A 19,243-nucleotide genomic window follows, 5' to 3' on the forward strand; every position below is an offset into this window, starting at 1 on the left:
CCAATGTCACATGTGTTGAAAATTCTCCTACTTTGTAACTTTGTCACTATATTCACAGTTATATTAAAGATAGGTGTAGTTAAAATTGGCGAGTAAAATCCTTCAGGCGCAATTCTAGAATTTATACTTTCAATCGATGTGAAGCAGTACTTTCTCAACCAGCTGCTGTGACCTAAAGAACCGCAGTGGCTTAAATATTTAACTGCAAATAGTGCCGACATTTACCGGTGCATTATCATAATATATATGTTTAGAACAACGTGGTGATATTTACCTATAACAACTAGAACTCATGACTTCAAATATCTCCATAAAAAATAATCCAGAGCGGTGTAATTACATCATTGTGTGATAAGTCACACCGTCACCACACAGTTCCTTATATTAACCCGAAATAAACAACTTTCAATTTATAACATTATAAATATTTTATAATTTTTCTAAAAAATCAATGTATAATAATACATTATAATGAATAATATATAATTATAGCATTATACATAACCATTTTTGGCACCACTTTGTTAACTAAAATTCGATTCTAGGATTTTAAACAACTTTGCCATAAATAATTCTAATCTTTTGTGCTTTATTTCATATACTTGTTGTTCATAAAATTAAATTCTTATAGAATTTTTATTGACGTTTATGTGTCGCAATGACTTGAGTAACTTACCACACCCAATAATAATGCGTCTATTATATTCACTTTTTTAAAATTCTAACTGCTGTAATAATTCTATTTTGTTCTTTATTAGTTCAATATTCAATTTTTTTTTAATCAATTATAAATGCGATTAGAAAAATCTTTTAACCCAAATGCTATGCCATTTTAATATTTCACTTGCAACAGCCTAAGTTCAGTCAAAGTTCAACATATGCAACACAATTTTGGTTAAAATTCACGCATGCGCAACCAACTAAGCAGGGGGCACCAAATGTGTCACTTAACACACCTTCTTAATACGGCTTATGTATGGGAGAATGCGTGTGGCAGATACACGACTAGACACCCATATTTTCAGTATTTGACATTAAGTCACAGTAGTATTACAATTCAGTCAATTAAGTAAACTTTTAATTTGTTTTTATATTTGCTAAAATACGAGTATTACCAAATTCAACCATCAAACGTATTATCAAATTATACTGCATAAGTATTATTTTTATTTTTTTTGCTGTTTTGAAATGTATTATTTTTTTCATTGTCATTCAATTTTACGGTCAAAATTGCAATACACAAAATCACAAGTGACAAGTTGTTTTCAGTTTGAGAAAAAAAATCTTTATTCACTTGATATGAATACAGCATAAAAATGGTTTTAATGTTTACACCAAGGTTTACCGAAAATATTTTTTCTCACTTTTACTCTGTTTTTAGTGCAGTTAGATAGCATTTTCCCATTTTTTTTACTGGTTTTTTTTAAATTTATTTCTGCTTTTTTGGCGTAGTAGGCTGACTTTTTGACTTCTTTAATTCCAATGGCTCGTCAACTTGATTTGATGTTAGCTAAGGCTCGCATTAAATCAATTTTACAAGAACTTAACTTACTATTCACCAGCTAGAAATTGCACAAAGCCAGGCTCTGAGAATACTTTTCAAAGTTCCATGGTACATTAGGACGAATGACATCTTCAGGGACATCAAAATTGATCCCATCAGAAAATACATAAAAGATAGAGCCTTAAAATTATTTACGAAATCTCACAGACTTACCAACACCGCATTATCAAATCGCAAAATGGTTGCAGGCTCCTCGGGGAGGTATGCAGATCTGAGGTCAATTATTACTTAGTCTGATGAAGTGATAAAGAATAATCTAGTCAAGGCGCAAAGAGGGGTTTTGAAGAAACCTCGCAGTTAATAGAAAGTAAAAGTGCTCAGGTGCACTGACTCAACTAGCCTCAAGATAATATATAACATATAATATATAAATTTCTTTGTATATGAGAGCTTTTGTAAGATTTAAGTTAAAAAATTATAAAGGGTATAAAGGATGTGCTAAAAAGAATTAATTTTTTCAAAAAGTATTTATTGTTCAAAGTTTATTTTATCTATAACGTTTTCCTCAATTTGTTTAAAATTAACATTATGTATTTAACCCACCATAGTTTGTAGTTTGTGTAATTCTATATGAAAGTCCTTTCGCCTTTATCTAATTGGAAAACCTTATTTTTTGTGAGTTTGAGAAAGAAGAAAAAATGTACAATATACCAGATCTGGAAAATATAGTAGTTGACATATTACAATTTTGATAGAAACTGTGGAACAAACAATAAATTTTCACTAATAAATTTTTCACTAATAATTTTTCACTGTCACTAACTTTATATCTAAAGCGGGCTGCATATGGCCCGTGAGCCGTGCTTTGGACAGCCCTGATATAGACGATGCTATATGTATGCTACATGGATGCACCAAGTATGCACACCAAGTATACACTTCGCTACGCACTTTTAAACAAGATGTAATTTTACTCCACACATCTCTACAGACCGAAATTTGATATGCATACTTGAATATACACAGCGCGATTTGGTAGCACAGCATGCTTGGCATGCATACATATAGCATCGTCTATATGAGGACTGTCCAAAATACGGCTCGCGAGCCATATGCGACCCGCGGTTAATGTTTGTGCGGCCCGAGACATGTTTTTAATCTACTACAATTACGCGCATTTTCTTTTGGTGATTTTATTTTTATGGTATATCAAGTAAATGAATTTAAATTGATATATTAATAAAACATATTTATTGTTATAACCGCATTTTTATTTTGGTCGGAAACAGCTATTAACGTATGTATTTGTTTTTGCGACCCTCCAATCTGTACAGTGATTTGGTCCGCGTTCGCATCTGGTCTGGACAGCCCTTGTCTAGATCATTTTTACAACGATCGTAACAGTCGCTTTGTGTGATATTCCTGTTTGTCCAGTAATCTCTCTAATAAAACTTTCTTAAATTGCAAATACATTCTTTCCATTTCTCTCCACTTTTTTATCACTGATGGGTGAGCTATAGGATGTATTATCTTTCACATCTAAACAGCCATACTGAAAGTGCTAGTATTATCCATTTGAACATATGGCTGTGGCATAGTATTGTTGCTAAAAGCCTTCTTAATTATTTTAAATACTTCGCTGAACTTAATTCCATAAATCGGCAAATGCATGTTGCTTGTTTCCTCAGCAAACACAAACGTAGCATTAAAGCTGCTTGTTAGTTAACATTATATATTTACAAGTAGTGCACCAATTCATAAAAAAAGAGTCGACGTGATAAGTTCACACTATCTTAATTAACGCATATTCGCAATTAAGTCGCTAATAGTGCAACAATTAGTCTAATTTTTCATACAGAAATTTTGTGGATGACTAAATCAAAAGTACACAATTATCTACTAATTGTCTTTAACATTATTATGTGGCGTTACGTTTGTAAGTAATTATAAAAAGAACTAAAAACTATCAACTGTAAATTTTTGGTCAGCTTTAATTTTATATGTCATACAAATTACTATATATAATACTTTACATTTTTGTGGTGTGTGCTATTTCTTATCATTTATTATTTTATTTTGGCCTTCGGTAATTGATCATAAGTAAACACTCAATAGTCTTTTTATCATATTTTGAAGTCCACTAATTATTAAGTATAAGATTTGTTTACTTTATAAATATTTGTAAGAAAACTTTTTAAGATTTCATCTAATCCATTAAATACAACATTAAGTGAGTTGCACATTTTATCAATTTTTCAAACAAATTATCATTTTATATTTTTAAAGATTGCCAGTATAATGGAACGCTTTTATATAAGTATTTGGCATAATGAAAATTAATTTGCTCAACCTTGGTCCAATTATGTTAATAATACATTTTCTAATTTTTGTAAATAAAAAGCAATTTGCACGCATGCAATATTCTAACCAATTGAAGGAGTGGTTTTAACTACTGATGGAGGGAGAAAATTGTTTATATGCTATTTAGATCAGATATATTTCTGAACATATATATATATTAATATTAATATTTTTAAGAAACAGCGAAAACCATTTAGTTATGGTGTGAAGGATTTGCATACTGGAGATGTAAAATCACAGTGGGAATCTCGCGATGGTGACACTATTAAAGGTCAATATAGCATTTTAGAGCCTGATGGTTCAATACGCACAGTACAGTATACGGCAGATGCAAAACATGGTTTTAATGCAATTGTTAAAACTGTGGGAGCAAATTCTCATCCCATTACTGAAACACCGCATGGTAAAGAAGAATTAAACGATGACACCTCACAGTCGAAAATAAATCATTACAGTAAAGATCAGGAACATATCGTACTGAGTTCAGATATAAAAGAAACTAAAGAACCTATAGAAGATTTGACACATTCTCATCCTGAAATTCCTAGTCTTATTGAATTTGCCCCACATGCACGTATTAAGCAAATACCATTAGATCTTGAACCAGGCATTAAACAACATGTTAAAACAGTACATGAGGATTACTACCAAAAATTTTTAAATAGAAATACCCCAATACCGTTTAAACCAAAGCCAGTTCCATATGATGTAGATGAGAGCGATTGGAAAGCACTTAATATCGACAAACAACCTGAATATCGGCCCCACTATAACACAAAATTCACCAAAAATTCTGATGATAACTTTCAGCCCAAATTGGCACCTGAGAACTATCCACAAAAACCAAAAAAAAATATTTTGCATACCAACTTCATACCCTCAAAATCATATTCACACCGCAGCGTTATATCGGATCCAACGACAAATAACATATACAATAATAAGATAACACTTCTTACAACCCCTGGCTTGAAAAACTATAAACAACCAAATAACAAGAATTTTCAAACGAACACGATTTCAGACTACTCAAATTACTTTCGCCGTGACCGAAAGAAATTGCAAAAATTAGAAGATGAACAAAATGTAGCTTCCACAAGGTTAGTTCAATCAATGGTAAGACGTGATAAGAAACATATGACTCCAATGTATGCAAATCGGTACGGCACAGATTCATACCGACATTAGAACTATAAAAATTAATCAGCTTTTCTTCAATAAATATCTTAAATTTTATGTGATCACATAGATCTATTGAAATCCATATCAGTATAAAATGTAGATTTTATTAAATTATTTTTTAGTTTTAAGTGTTCTTGTTCTTCTTTAAATATGAAAAACTTAAATAAATTATTTAAATATTTTTATTAGATTTTGTGACTATTACTTTATTATTTATACGCATTTTTTGACTAAGGCGACCAAATAAGAAGGCCGTTTGCGGTGGCTAAACCTGTAGTGACTGCTAAAGCCTTGATATCTATGAGTCCAACAGATTTAAATATTTATTTGATTACATTTGTGGGAAAATAATTTAATAGTTGCAACTAAAGTTTAACATGCGAACGCTAATTAGGTAATTTCATATAGATATTCCCCTCTCCACATTTCCTACACAATATTCAACTCAAGGTATCACGCTGACTGCAGGCAAAACATCTACACTTTATGCTACAGTTTCAGTTTAGTTTGATTAATATATCTCTTAACATAATTTTTTTTTAATTTTAAAACTAAATCACTTTTATCAATGCTTTAATTTGCATAGCCGAGACTAATTAAATTCACTTTTCGTAATAAAAAAAAAACAGTAAATAAAATAAAATATTGCTGACATTGACTCCGTTCTCTATGGTATATGAAGCATTCAGAAGTAATAAAAAAAAACATCTAACAAATATTTTCTTAAAAGTACGCACAAACGATAGCTTCGAATTGAATTCTGATCTAATAAAAACGAGATACAATCGATTTCGCATGTTTAAAGGCGCAAATTGTAACAAGTCAGCAATTTTTCTTGTTTGTGAGAGAAAAACTTAGCTTCAAAATGTCTAAAATGCAATTGAGGCTACTCCCACGTACCACGAAATCAATTTTATGGTAACTAACAATAAATTCGAAATGAAAAGTGTACGAAATCAATAATCGAACCAAATTTTAACAAATCCTACACACCCTACATGCAGTCAAAAGCTTCAATAATGTCAGACAAATCCTGCTTGGAAATTTTATTTCATTTCTTACTTTTGTTAAGTTAGTTTTGTTTTAAACTAACTAACGATATGTAACTTAATTTGTTCGGCCTCCGCACTTTATACTTGCTTAATCTTTTTACAAATTGAAATAAAATAAACATTCAACTAATATTTTATCTCATATAGTAGAATGTAAAACTCCTGTTTAGATAATAGTTAATTTGTATATTTACAACCAAGTTTTAAAAATTGTAATCCACAAACAAAAACCGCAAATTTTTATTTAAAAAAATCGAAAAATGTACTTTTAATAACTTTCTGGCATCATTAGTGTACAATATTTAATAGATTGTACTCTATCTTTAAAGGATTGTACTTATATACATAAATATAATAGCATAAATTTTTCAACTGCGCAGAATTACGCTATAGATTTAATATTAAAGTGCGTTCACAGTATCTAATTGTACACCAATTAGCCAAATTTTACATACAACAATTTTAAAAATAATTGAGTCAAAAGAAGAAAACTATCTAGGAATTTATTTGAATTTGACAATCATAAGTGCAAATATTAATAACAATAAACAGAAATTATAACGACTAATTAATTAAAAACAAAAAAAACAAGTTAATGCAGTCAAATGTCTATTTATTTTAGTAAACCCAACAATGTTTACCATATTGAAATAAATCAACTTTATTTTAAATATATTGTCATATTTTTTTTGTTATTCACTAATTGAGTTGGCGTAGTGTGAACATTTAATTTTAATTATGCGATTAACACTAATTGAGGTGCATTAATTATAAAAATATATTGTTTTCTGTCTTAAATTTTCATAGTCATAAATAAGTTTAAATAAATTTAAATGTCGAACAATTTTTTTCTATGTTATAACCTTTTTTATACAAAGGTAGTTAAATTACTATCTAATTTTTTCAAAATATAACGCTGAAGTTTTAATCATATCGTAACAAAAAAATAATAACAAAATAACAAAAGAATTTAGAATATTTTGGACTACTAAGGTCGTGTGCGAGTTAGGCTAAATTTCGTTCTAAATGAGGGAAATTCTAAGTTGCGCCGATAATGTAGTGATGTGTGGATACGTGTTAATAAATGGCTAAATGTGTGCAGTGCAAAAAATCCCAAAAAATCTCCCATTTGGTTTAGCATCAACTTAGCCTAACTTAGCCTAAAATAAAAATATGTATTTGAAATGAAATAGGTATAGAGAAGTTGCATTACATACATAAGATTGCTTCTTGATTCATGTACTGTTGACATTTTATAACATTTTCACATTTGGATCAATAAAAGCAAAGTTATTGCATTTGAAGAGTTTATCCAACATCATGCCATCACAAGTCTGTTGGACGACTCCTACTTTTACAAATCACTTCCTTCTATAGTCAAATATATATCTACATTTAATAAGAATACTGGGAATGCTTAATATTTAAAATGTGAGTTTCAATCATGTCAGTCCTATGATGAAACGAAATTTTTTTAAAGTTAGATAGGCTCGAATAGAAATGAAAAGACAAAAACAACAAATTTAGTTAATTTATTGAAATTTGGCTGACTATACAACCCTGTTTCGAGTATTGTCAAGTACTCATCAACAGTGAGTACTTGGATTTAGTTTTAATAGAAATCTTAATTCGTTGGTCAGCTTATGCAAAGAAACCTGTGATCTAATTTTTTTAAAAACCCGATTGAAAGAGTTGATGAGATGTTTAACTCGAATTCTTTAGGTAACAATAGGCTTGTTAACTAATATTTAATGTCAGTGTTTTTAGAATCTGCGGTAATCCTAAATCTATATTAAGCAATACGTCGTTCGTGTTAATTACTTACTAATAAAGTTTACTGCGGTATAAACTATCATATTGCCGACGACTTTGTGCTTCACCTGATAATGTTCGATAAAGGTTTTACTAAGTATAAAAGAAATTTTTATAAATAAAATGTTATAATTATTCTTTCATACATCCATTTATAATATGAATGTACTCATTTGTAATACATATAGAAACTTTAAACTAATTTCGAAATTATATTATCAAATTGATCCGCTTATAAGTAAGTGTGCTACTTCATATTTTTCATTTTTCATTAATATTTTAAAGATACTTTGCCAATTTTAACACTTGCGAGTACATATTTTACATACTCTTTTCTTATGGTAATGTATGCATATGCTGATGTATGGAATCTCCCTGCACCTCTCTGATGTAATTGCCTTAACGCATAAGGCGTTAACGCATAAAAGCGTTAAAACATTAAAACAAGTTTTTATATTTTTACTATTCCATCGCAACAAATTTCCATTAAAATTTGTGTTCTGACTTGAATTCAGTCAAAATCGCATTAGAGATAAATTTTGCAAATTTTTTTAGAACACCAACTGTTGAATGACTAAGCACTCAAGATATATAGTCTAGATCCGGTTAAGTACGTTAATTTTATATACAATAATATATTACAAAATTTAGTTTTTTAAGATTTAGACTAATTTACAGCATTATTCAACACAGAGTTTAATGTGGCGCACAGAAATTGCACCTACACTAGCGTAGGTGCACCCACATTTAAAGTACCGCAAGAATCGCACAAATTATACAAGATCCGAATACTCTATAAATTTAACTAATGTTAGGTTTTGTAATGAAATACACAATATTTTGCACACAAATTATCAATTCATAGTCCATAATTTATTGGTCAAACATTTGAATATAATGCAGATTTATTAATCTGCTACGGCAAATTGCTTATGAGAATTGCATGCAATATGCCTCGCAGTATCATAGCCACATGCTAAAATCTGCTGCTGTCAACAGCACATAAGTGACCATTGTGGTCTTATCTTGCATCCATTTGCTGTATGACAGTCGATATGCATGCGTGCTTGGAGTCGCGTGTTACGCAGTTCTCCTTCGAATACTTTTCCACGTAGTCATTTATGTAAATATATTTAAATTTTACTTTATGCTACTTTTAGCTTGAAATTTATTTATTTTTCTTCGAGATTTTAAGACAATACAAACACCTTGAATTTTATTTTATACTCGAGAATTGTTATATAATATAATAAACGTCCCATAATTAGACTTCATTTCGATTTTATTATTCAATTTTTACAAAATAATAAGTATATATGAATATATATATGAATATACATTTTTTCTTTCAAAGCTTCATAATCAAACAATCCAGTATTTGGACCTCATAGTTTCTAGTTTCAGGATCTGTATTGCTGTCCTTATTCGTGTCAAGATCTGTATCGTCGTCTGTATAAATCTCCTTCAAAGTGTGTTCCAAATGTCTCTAATTAATATTTTGAAACGCTGCTAGAAGCTTGAAATCTGCAGCCCAAAGCACACACAATTCGCATCCATAGAATAAAACTGATTGTATTAATATTTTAATCATATGTAGTTTTGTACTTCTAAGTAACAGCTTCAATTAAAACAATTTGATATAATGTCAAAAAAATTATTTATTCATTTATTCATATTTGATCTTTTACTATACACATAAACTCAGTTACATTTTTGAACAAAACCTGTAAGCCATTTGCAGGTTTTTGTAATTCAAATCTAAATACAAAAATTCCAACATTAAAATATAAAATCCTTGCTATAATCATGGCCATAGCATCCCCACTTGATTACTCTGAGCATAAATTATAAGTTATAAGCAAGTATGTAGATATGAAAATTAGAGTAGATAAAATAACGACATCAACTTATTCTGCAATTGACTATAGTTAACAAAAGAATAAGTCACGAATAAGCCTGATTACTGAACGCTTAAAATAGGGAGTCATTAATCCCGTTTATGTTTATCACTTGTTTTTGTTGCAAGGTCTTGTTGTAGGTTGCTCACATTTCAGATTGTATTATGGAGAGGCTAAATTCTTCGCTGATGAATCCACAAATTGTTAGATTAACAACACATTAATATTGCTATCAGCTCTGAGCCAACATATCCAACATAACGATTTTTTTTAAACTAGTGTCGTGAATTCACCGAACAGCCGATGCTGCTACTAAATGAGTCCTATTGTACGAAACTCACTTTTAATTACACAAAGCCCTTTAAAGCTTTGTGAACACAGTCCAGAACAAAATCTGGAGAATAACTGGTGGGAGAAATTTTACGCCAGTAAGTAAAACGCACGTTTTACTTAAAGCGTAAATTGACTGTGCGTTGTTAAAGCTGAACAATCACAAAGAATATGCATAGTTGTTTCTTCATCTTCTAGCCATGATCTACATTTCGAATTAGCAGATAATTGAATTTTTTATAGGTGATATTTTAGACCATAATGACCAGTAATGAAACTCGTTAGCAATCTTAAATCACCTTTTAAAAATTTAGAAATTCTATTGTAGGAGAAGGTTTGATCAATGCTTTGCTTTGTCTGAGTCCTATGAAATCTTCCCAATACACCAGGCGTAAATGATTCTCCCTCTCCTTTATTATTTGTTTTGTACTGATCCAGTTTAACCTACAAAAAGGTTGAGAGCCTATAAAAACAGTTTTTGATGCAGTTCAGGCTAAGCTATCAACTTGTTTATTTCCCAAAACTTTCACGTGACCCGAAACATAAAAAGACGTATCTAATTCCGAGGTGTGAAATCGAGGTGTGATGTCCTAACGATAGTCTAGGACATCAATCAACCGTTTGTTTTACATCGTCTTGAAAATAATTTCATAGAAACTTTGTTAGAAAACATTTTCATACAATTACTTTTATTAAATTTGTTTGCTTATACAATATAAAATACAGATATGAGACTTTAACGAAATATACATACAAAAATACATATAACAAGTATTAACAGTAATTATATATTTTTAAAGTCGTTCACATATTTTTTATGTGTTAACTTCTCTAATCTCTTTTAAAACCTGTAATTTAGATTATATCTGTTTCACAAATAGCGTGAACCATAGTTTAAAATAGATAAAGAAAACTATAAAATCTATAAAAATTTGTTAAAACCAAATAACCTGTGCGAATAAATGAATTTACGTTTAGAAATTACGGAAACTTTTAATTATTTTGTTATATAATAATTTTGAATGGTATGCAATTAATCTATCAATCAAAAAAGAAATTTAATTCAAATGTTACGCAAATATTCAAGTTTCATAAAAACTCTCTCACTAAAAAAAAAGAGATCGAAATTATAAAAAACTGTTAACTAATTTATTTAAATTCAGCAACTTACAACTAATTAATATATTCATTCAGATATATATACATAACAAATTAATATATATATATATTTTTTACAATATTTTAAATAATTTTATTAAAACGTCATAGAAAATTGGCTTAGAAAAAAATTTAAAATTTGATGAAACTTATAAATCTGTTACTATATTTTTTCACTTTATTTTAAATTCCATTTTTTTGGAATGCAAAATTAATTAATAATTTTAAACTCATTTTTGGTTCCTAATCCTATTTTGTACTAGAGGTAAATAATATACTAAACAAATTTTTTTTGAGAAGTAAGAAGTGATCATTATATGAATCACAAACTAAATTTATGTTAAAACAATCTGACGTTTGTAACTTGCAATGTGATGCAACGTGTGAAACTACATCCGAAAAATACGAAAAAAAGTTCGAAGTCTCATATCTCGAAATAGGTCTATAAAAAAAATTTTTAATATGTTTTTCGAGTTGTTGGCCAAAATATTTCAGAAAAAAAAGGCAATAAGTGTATCATATTAATTTAATAATAAACTGCTAAAAATAATCCTGTGATAACTAAATATAAAATAAAATTCTGGAGGAAGTAACCATAACTAATTTATATACATATAAAAAAATTTTTTTTTTTAAAAAAGGTCAAGATTCTTTATGTAATCATGGAAAAAAGCTATGATGGTAAATCACGTTATCTTGGAGATGAATTCACATCACCTAAACGTAAAATTTCCAATTTATAAAAGCGTATAAACTCTAAACCAGACGTGTTGTGTTTCTTCTATCATTATCTTATACAAAGCACATACGGTTCATATCCACATCCTTAATCTCACGTAAAAAAATAGGTATCATATGGCTGTAACTTCAGAATTGAAGGTTTGTGTCATACTTTCTTCATATTCCAAAATAAATGTGATCATATCACACCTTCAGATCAAATTCATACTATCCAGTTACATTTTGTGGATGAAATAGTCATTTAATAGTTACGTATAAATTTTCATATGGTAAAATGACTAACCTTTAACTAAATTTTGTGTATAATATGTTACAGAGTTATTTGATATATATCACTGAAACAATAATATCACTTCATTACTCAAATTTTTTAATTTGATTTCACTCAAAAATTAAATTAAAGTTATTAAAGTGTATAAAACAACAATTTCAAAAGTCAACTATGACGAAAGGAAACATTTTACTAAATAGAAACTGTTGTTTTCATAGTGAGGTGTCTTGAACAGTAGTGAATTACAACAACAAAATTTTATTATTTATTAATTAATTGAAATGGTTATGATTTCGGTCTAATATATCAAAGCAAGTGAATTTGTTAAGTAAGAAGTAGGTAAGTAAACATACAAGTCCAGTACGACTTTGCTTCGCTTGGATAATTAACACTGACTCTAAGCTTCAAATTTCGCAGGGCACAAGTTTAACCCTTCGTACTTGCAGTTTTAAAAAAATTATTTACGAATAATTAAATATAAGAAAAAATTCCAAGACCACTGATGATGGGTATAAATAATAAAATTTTGTTGTTGTAATTCCCTACTATTCAAAATACTACTGAGTAAAATTTCTTTTAAAAAAGTTCTGCAAATTCTATATTAATATATATTAATAATATTAATACAGTCAAATACAAACAAAAATTTTGTTCAAAAATTTTGTTTAATTTTTTCTTTCTTATGCTGCTTCTTTGAGCAAATGCCAGTCGCTGGCGGCGTGGTTTAAAGTAAATAAAATAACTTCCAGTGCTACTCTTAACGATTATATTAAGCTTGACAATAAAATTTATACATCAAGCTTTCCTACAGATGACGATATTATTGAACTTTATTGCTCTATTGCTCATACTGGATTCAATTCTAAGCGCAACGGAAAGTGATGATGAGGATTCGGTGGATGTAATTCTTTATCAGCCTTCCAAGAATGAAACGAATGATACTATAACTGATAGTGATAAGAGTATGAATAAAGTCAAATCTCTTTTTACTGAAAATAAGAAAAAAATTAAAGTCCCAAATCCTAATATCTGAATATTTTACTTCACTTCACTAACTTCTGTGCTTTATTTGATTGCAAATAAATAAATATATTAAAATGTAATTCTAGTTTATTTCAAAATTAAAATAAAATAAAAAAATTCTCTAACTCGAAGACTCCACAAGTCGTACCTCTTCTTTGTAAAATTGGACTTCGAGTCATGGAAGTTTGACTGTATATGTATGTATATAATTGGATATTTTCAAACTTAAGTTTTTATAGTATTGTTATTATTATTATTAGTATTATCTAAAAATTTTATTTGTAGAATACACATGAAATTTCAGTTTACAGTATTTCAAAGGATACCTACTATAACATATTAACTAAAAAATGTATGCATATTAAATTTATTTTTTTTCAACAATTCTCTATTAAACTTTTATAATCTTACTTCACTGATATTCAGTATCTAAGCCGATGTCTTATAAACACAAAAACTCGTTTTATATTTCTTTATTTAATTTGTAAAAAAAATAATATTATTTATCCTTGAAACTTTAACTTTTATTTTAAAAAAAATGTATTCATTCCATATATATATATATATATATATATATAAATGTGTATATTTATATGTGTGTATGTAAATGTATATATTTATATGTGTGTATGTAAATGTATATATACAATTTAGCAATTGTTTTATAAAAGTTCTCATACAGAGTTTTGTGGAGCATATTTGATTGGACGTTGACATTAAATAAATAAATTGAAGTTAAACTCCAATTTTTTTTTAACATCAGCTTAAATCAAATATGATTTTATTGCAATGTGTGATATATATTTATATTCAATTATATATACTTAAAATAAAATTTTAATAGAAAAAAAATTCTATGCTGACTTAGCTGCCAACAGTGATTTGAAATCAAGATTTACGCATTAATTTGTGAACTATGGCTGCAATCGAATCAAAACGGCTATATTGGAATGTTACAGGTTTGGGAAAGAAAACTTGATATCAGCTGGAGCAAAAAAAATCGGTGTATTTTATATATACCGATATATTCACATATAGCTTGTTCGAGTAAGTCATAAGGCTAGTATGACTATAGTATACTAGGATCTTTTCCATTTGAACAGAAAATAAATCAAAAACTGTGAAAAACTAATTTCTTGGCGCATTGCAACTAAACTATAGCAATAAACACGACTTTAATGTTTTTTTTTTTGAAAACGTAAAATGAAATAAAAATGCTTCTAGTGACATAGTTAATGTATTAAAATATTTATGAAAATCGAAACGAAAGTGAAAGGTAGGACCAGCCTGATATGCTGATTACTGCACGGCACGCATGTCGAAATGCAAATATGCCCAAATGTAAAGCGACGCAGCAAATGAACAAGGAGTCAATATTTTTTTTTCCTTTTAATTTTTCAATTTTAATTTATTTTGCATATTTCTAAGTAAGCAACATTTTGGTGTTTCGATCTAAATCTGAATCTCATTTTTAATCTTTTTGGATATATTTTATTTTTTTATTGCTTAGAGTTAATTGAACATTAAACACGTTTCCAGATTAACCGCCCAACTAAGCCGTTCGAAGGCAACGCTGTACGCGCTGGTCACAATGCAATGCCGCACGCATATTTTAAACACCGAAACTTGCGGTGCCAGCTTAACTGCGTGCAACTAACTGTCTCAGCACATGGAACACTATTGGTTGTTGGTAGCAGTGGATAGTTCAGTGTCCTGTGCCATGTTGCCGTGTGTTTTGCAATTTGATTGAATTTTAATTTCATATCTGAAACTAAGTAAACGAAAAATGAATTCAACCTACTTCAACTTTTAGACTAGTTTAGTTCAGTTCAGTTTACTTAAACTAACTGAAGTTTACTTCGGTTCAGTTCGATTCAGTTGTCATATGTACGCGTACAATAACAGCAAAACTGCATCTTTTAGATTTGTTTTTTATTTGTTGCTTTGTTATTATGTAAGTGCCGTGGCACGTTATGATATTTGCAACTGAAATCAATGGTCTACGAAATGAGGTGCAACGCATTTATGCGATATGGAATTGTGTTGACTCTTAACATGTTGAAATACTAAATCACACATTGGCATCCTACTAAACCTACTATACCAAAGCAACTCGACAAAAAAATTTATCAAATCATGATAATGAGCCTGCCTGCCGCAAACTGTTTTAGTATACCTTAGTTATGATTTTTTGTCAATATATGCGATATACGCGATATACGCGATATATGCGATATATGCGTTTATAAACGTGAATTTTAAATTATTAAATTATTAAAACTTTACATTTCAGTAGTTAACACTTTGAACAAGCAAACCTTGTTCTAATTTTTCATTCGTTTGATAGAAATTACACATGATTTTTGATAGTGCAGCATATTAAGCACTTTGAGCAAACTTGTAATTCGATTAAAAGTAAATAATTCTTTTTAAATAAGATATTTAATAATATTAACATTATGCATGAACATTTAATAAGTGCACTTTTAGTGTATTTATAAAAAAAAAATTTTTTTTTTTGCTATCATTTTATTATCTTCTATACCATATATCGTATTAAGTCCTAGAAACTTAAAAATATTATGTTTCATTTCATGAGTATGGTCGACTGAAAAATACAGATAGGCGTGTCCAAAGACTAGTTCAAAATTAATTATAATTTATTATGAGTTCCTTGCCAATATAAAACATAAGATTTAATAATAAATTTTTACTTCTTAAAAAATGGGATCACATATTGAACTGAAGAGAATGGTTACAGGCTCCTCGGGAAGGTATGCAGATCGGAGGTCAATTATTGTTTAGTCTGATAAAGTGATAAATAATAAACCAGTCATGACGTAAAAAAGGGTTTTGAAGATACCTTGAGTTAATAAAGAGTAAAAGTGCTCAAGTGCACTTGCTCAAATAGCTTCAACATAAAGAACATTACAAAGGTTAATTATAAACTCTACCCTGAATTGAAAATTCTAACGATGCATTTAAAAGGATATAGAACGATATAGAATAAAATTCTATTTATTGTTTCTATTATATTTTCTCAGTCATTTTGTGAACCTAAGTGTCACATAATGGCTTGACAGTAGCGGGCCATGGTGTTAGATGATATGTCGATAGTGTTTGATCTTTAGTGTTTAGATATAACGTCACTGTTTGTAAATCTTATGTATTTATATGTATGTCAAATGTCATATAATTACTCGCATATATTTATTATATGTTAAGTAGAAAATACATATCATATTATGGGCGTATGTCCAATTTTAAGAGAACATAAACGTACTTTTTTTGTTAAGATACTTATGTGTGAAGAAGAAGTTAGAGTCTTGCTAAACTGTAGCAGTATTTATAACCTGTACAAATTTATGAAAAGTGTATTAAGTTACAGAAGATTAATTATTGATGAATTTATATGAATAATAATGAACCACTTTTTTATGCCAATCTGACACACAGCAAATATGTTATTGTCAATTTGGATTTTAAGTAAAATTCTTTAATTTTTGTAAGTGCTGTATGAGTTTTTGAATCAAAAAACAATAATAATAAATACTTATGCGTTAAGTTATATACAAAAACATATAAAATACAATTATTATTAACTTTAATGTTTTACGCGTTGATACTTCTAATAGCAGACACAAAATAGTTCAAAATGTTTACCTTCTCAAACCACGGTATTATGTATTATGAATTTTTTATTACTACAAAACAATAATAATTAACTATGAACAAAACCAAAACACCGTACAAAAACAGACAAACTACTTCTACATACTAAAATTTTAAAATCAAATTAATTATAGCAATTAGAAAGGAATTTCAAATAAATTTGTAACATAATATATGTATATGAAAAAACTATTAATCTATTACTCAAAAAAGATTTTTGTACTCGTGCTTAAAACGTATCTTGTTGTTTTCATATTATGCATTTTACTTGTTTGTGCCAAAAATTCAAATATGCGGACTTAAAATATAATAGCAATACAAGTTAAAATTTGTATTAAACAATTTAAAGTTATTATCTTATGAGTATATAAAATAAGTTCTTGTGTAATATTAGTATTTAGTATTATTTTTGTGGCAGTATTTGCTTTGTGGTCATCATAAGTAGTTTTGTTTACTCAGGGTGGGACATCACACGTTAGCCATCAGTCTTCCTAGTAACACAACAACTTTGCTTGCTTTTGACTCTGTTATTTGAGTCCAATTGCTTTACTTGAAGTATGTCTCACTCTAAATATGTAATCCCTTTTTACGTATTTATGGTGCTGTAGCAAACCTACTTTCCAATTTTCATCGGTATATTTCGTTTAGCTTCTCTACGAGTAGTGCTGTTTTACAGGATAGATCTCCAGCATCGTTTATCGCTGCAGAGAATCGTGATTTTTAATAATTTTTTTAGTAGTTTACCTGCGATGTTCAGTAAGCAAAGTGGACTGATATGCTTCAGCCCGCTCATGGTCTCATTTTCCTTTGCTTGTCAAGGTTGGATTTTGTTTCTTTCATGGTTCTGAAAAGATTCCATCTACCAAGCATTTATTATACATATCCAACAATATTTTTGGTGGTTTTTGATGAGAATTTTTAGAACTTCAAAAGGAATCAAGCCCGCGAGCTCTGTATTTTCCAAATAATTATCGCTTTTGTTACAGGGCTTGAGTCTATAAGTATCTTCTGATTGTTTTGTAATGGGGCATACGTGAGAAAGCGTGATTTATCGACTTTTTCCAGTTGCGATTCACGAGTTAATAACGACACCCAAAGGATTATTGTCTACATCATTTCGGAGTTCCTCCCACTTAAGCTTCTTACTTTTGGTTATCCCGCGCTGAGATGGATATGTCAGCCGTGGTTGTTCTCTGGTATTACCAATAGATATTTTCCTTCTCACGTCGCACAGTGTGACAAAACACAAAATTAGGCGGTCATAATTCGATATTTTCGGAACTAGTAGAGATATTGATATGAAATTTTCCTAAAATATAGTTTTTGAGTTGATCTTTCTTTTAAATCTAAATTGAGCCCAATCGGCCTACCGGAACTACCCGAAATTTTTGCCCAAACATGGGGATTTTACCGTGGTCCCAAGATTACTTAAAAACTATGATAGGTAGAAAGCTGAATTTTGGTGTCCGGAAAACTTACGTTATTATCTAGATTCCAACATTTTTTTAAGGTTTTCCGCCCACTGCCACACCCACCCCCCATACAAAATTTTCATTATAAATCATTTATTATCGTTAAAAACACTTTTTGCACTTATTGGACTACATATATACGTGACTTACATAGCAACACAACATTACGCAAAAAATGGGTGTGATCCGCCCATTAGTTCCTAAGTTATTTGCAGTTTTATGCAATTTTAGCGAAATTACGATTTTACAAAAATTGAACCAACTTTAAACCTTTATAGCTTTTTACTATTTATTCAAAAATGATCATTTTTCATTTTTTTTGAAGCTTACGATATTGTTATTCATTATGTGTAAAAAAAATTTCAATTTTAATTATCAAAAAAATTTTATTAGCGAAATTGCACAAAAAGTCAGCATTTTTTTCATGGCCATTTTCACTTCTATCTACGATACCCAAAAAATGTATCCGAGTTTTTTCATGAAATTTTTCCTATTAATAGCCAAATAGTTACACTTTACAATAAAACAAAAATTGGCCTGCGCACTCTATGTTTTACACCTATTTCAGGCCTCAGAAACCAGCGAAAAATTACGAAAAATATTATCTTCAATAAACCCCATTTATTTCAACAACAAATTCAATGAGTAATAACAAAAAGACATTTATAATTTTATAAATATTTAATTTATTTATATTTCAAATTTCAACTAAATCGGTTGAAGAATAACGAAGTTATAACACATTATGTTCAGACGCCTGACCGGAA

General features: G+C 29.1%; 1 protein-coding gene across 1 annotated transcript in view; it reads left to right on the forward strand.

Annotated features, from left to right (window-relative positions):
* The window catches only part of LOC119680935, a 13,371-nt gene extending 8,318 nt beyond the window's left edge, over window positions 1-5,053 (forward strand). The window contains exon 3 of the mRNA XM_038093971.1: window positions 4,034-5,053. Within this exon, the coding sequence (XP_037949899.1) occupies window positions 4,034-5,053 (1,020 nt within the window). The remainder of the gene's footprint in view (window positions 1-4,033) is intronic.
* Window positions 5,054-19,243: the final 14,190 nt, after the last annotated feature.

This window comes from Teleopsis dalmanni, chromosome 1 (genome assembly GCF_002237135.1).
Source record: "Teleopsis dalmanni isolate 2A chromosome 1, ASM223713v2, whole genome shotgun sequence".
In the NCBI taxonomy this organism is placed as follows: Eukaryota; Metazoa; Arthropoda; class Insecta; order Diptera; family Diopsidae; genus Teleopsis; species Teleopsis dalmanni.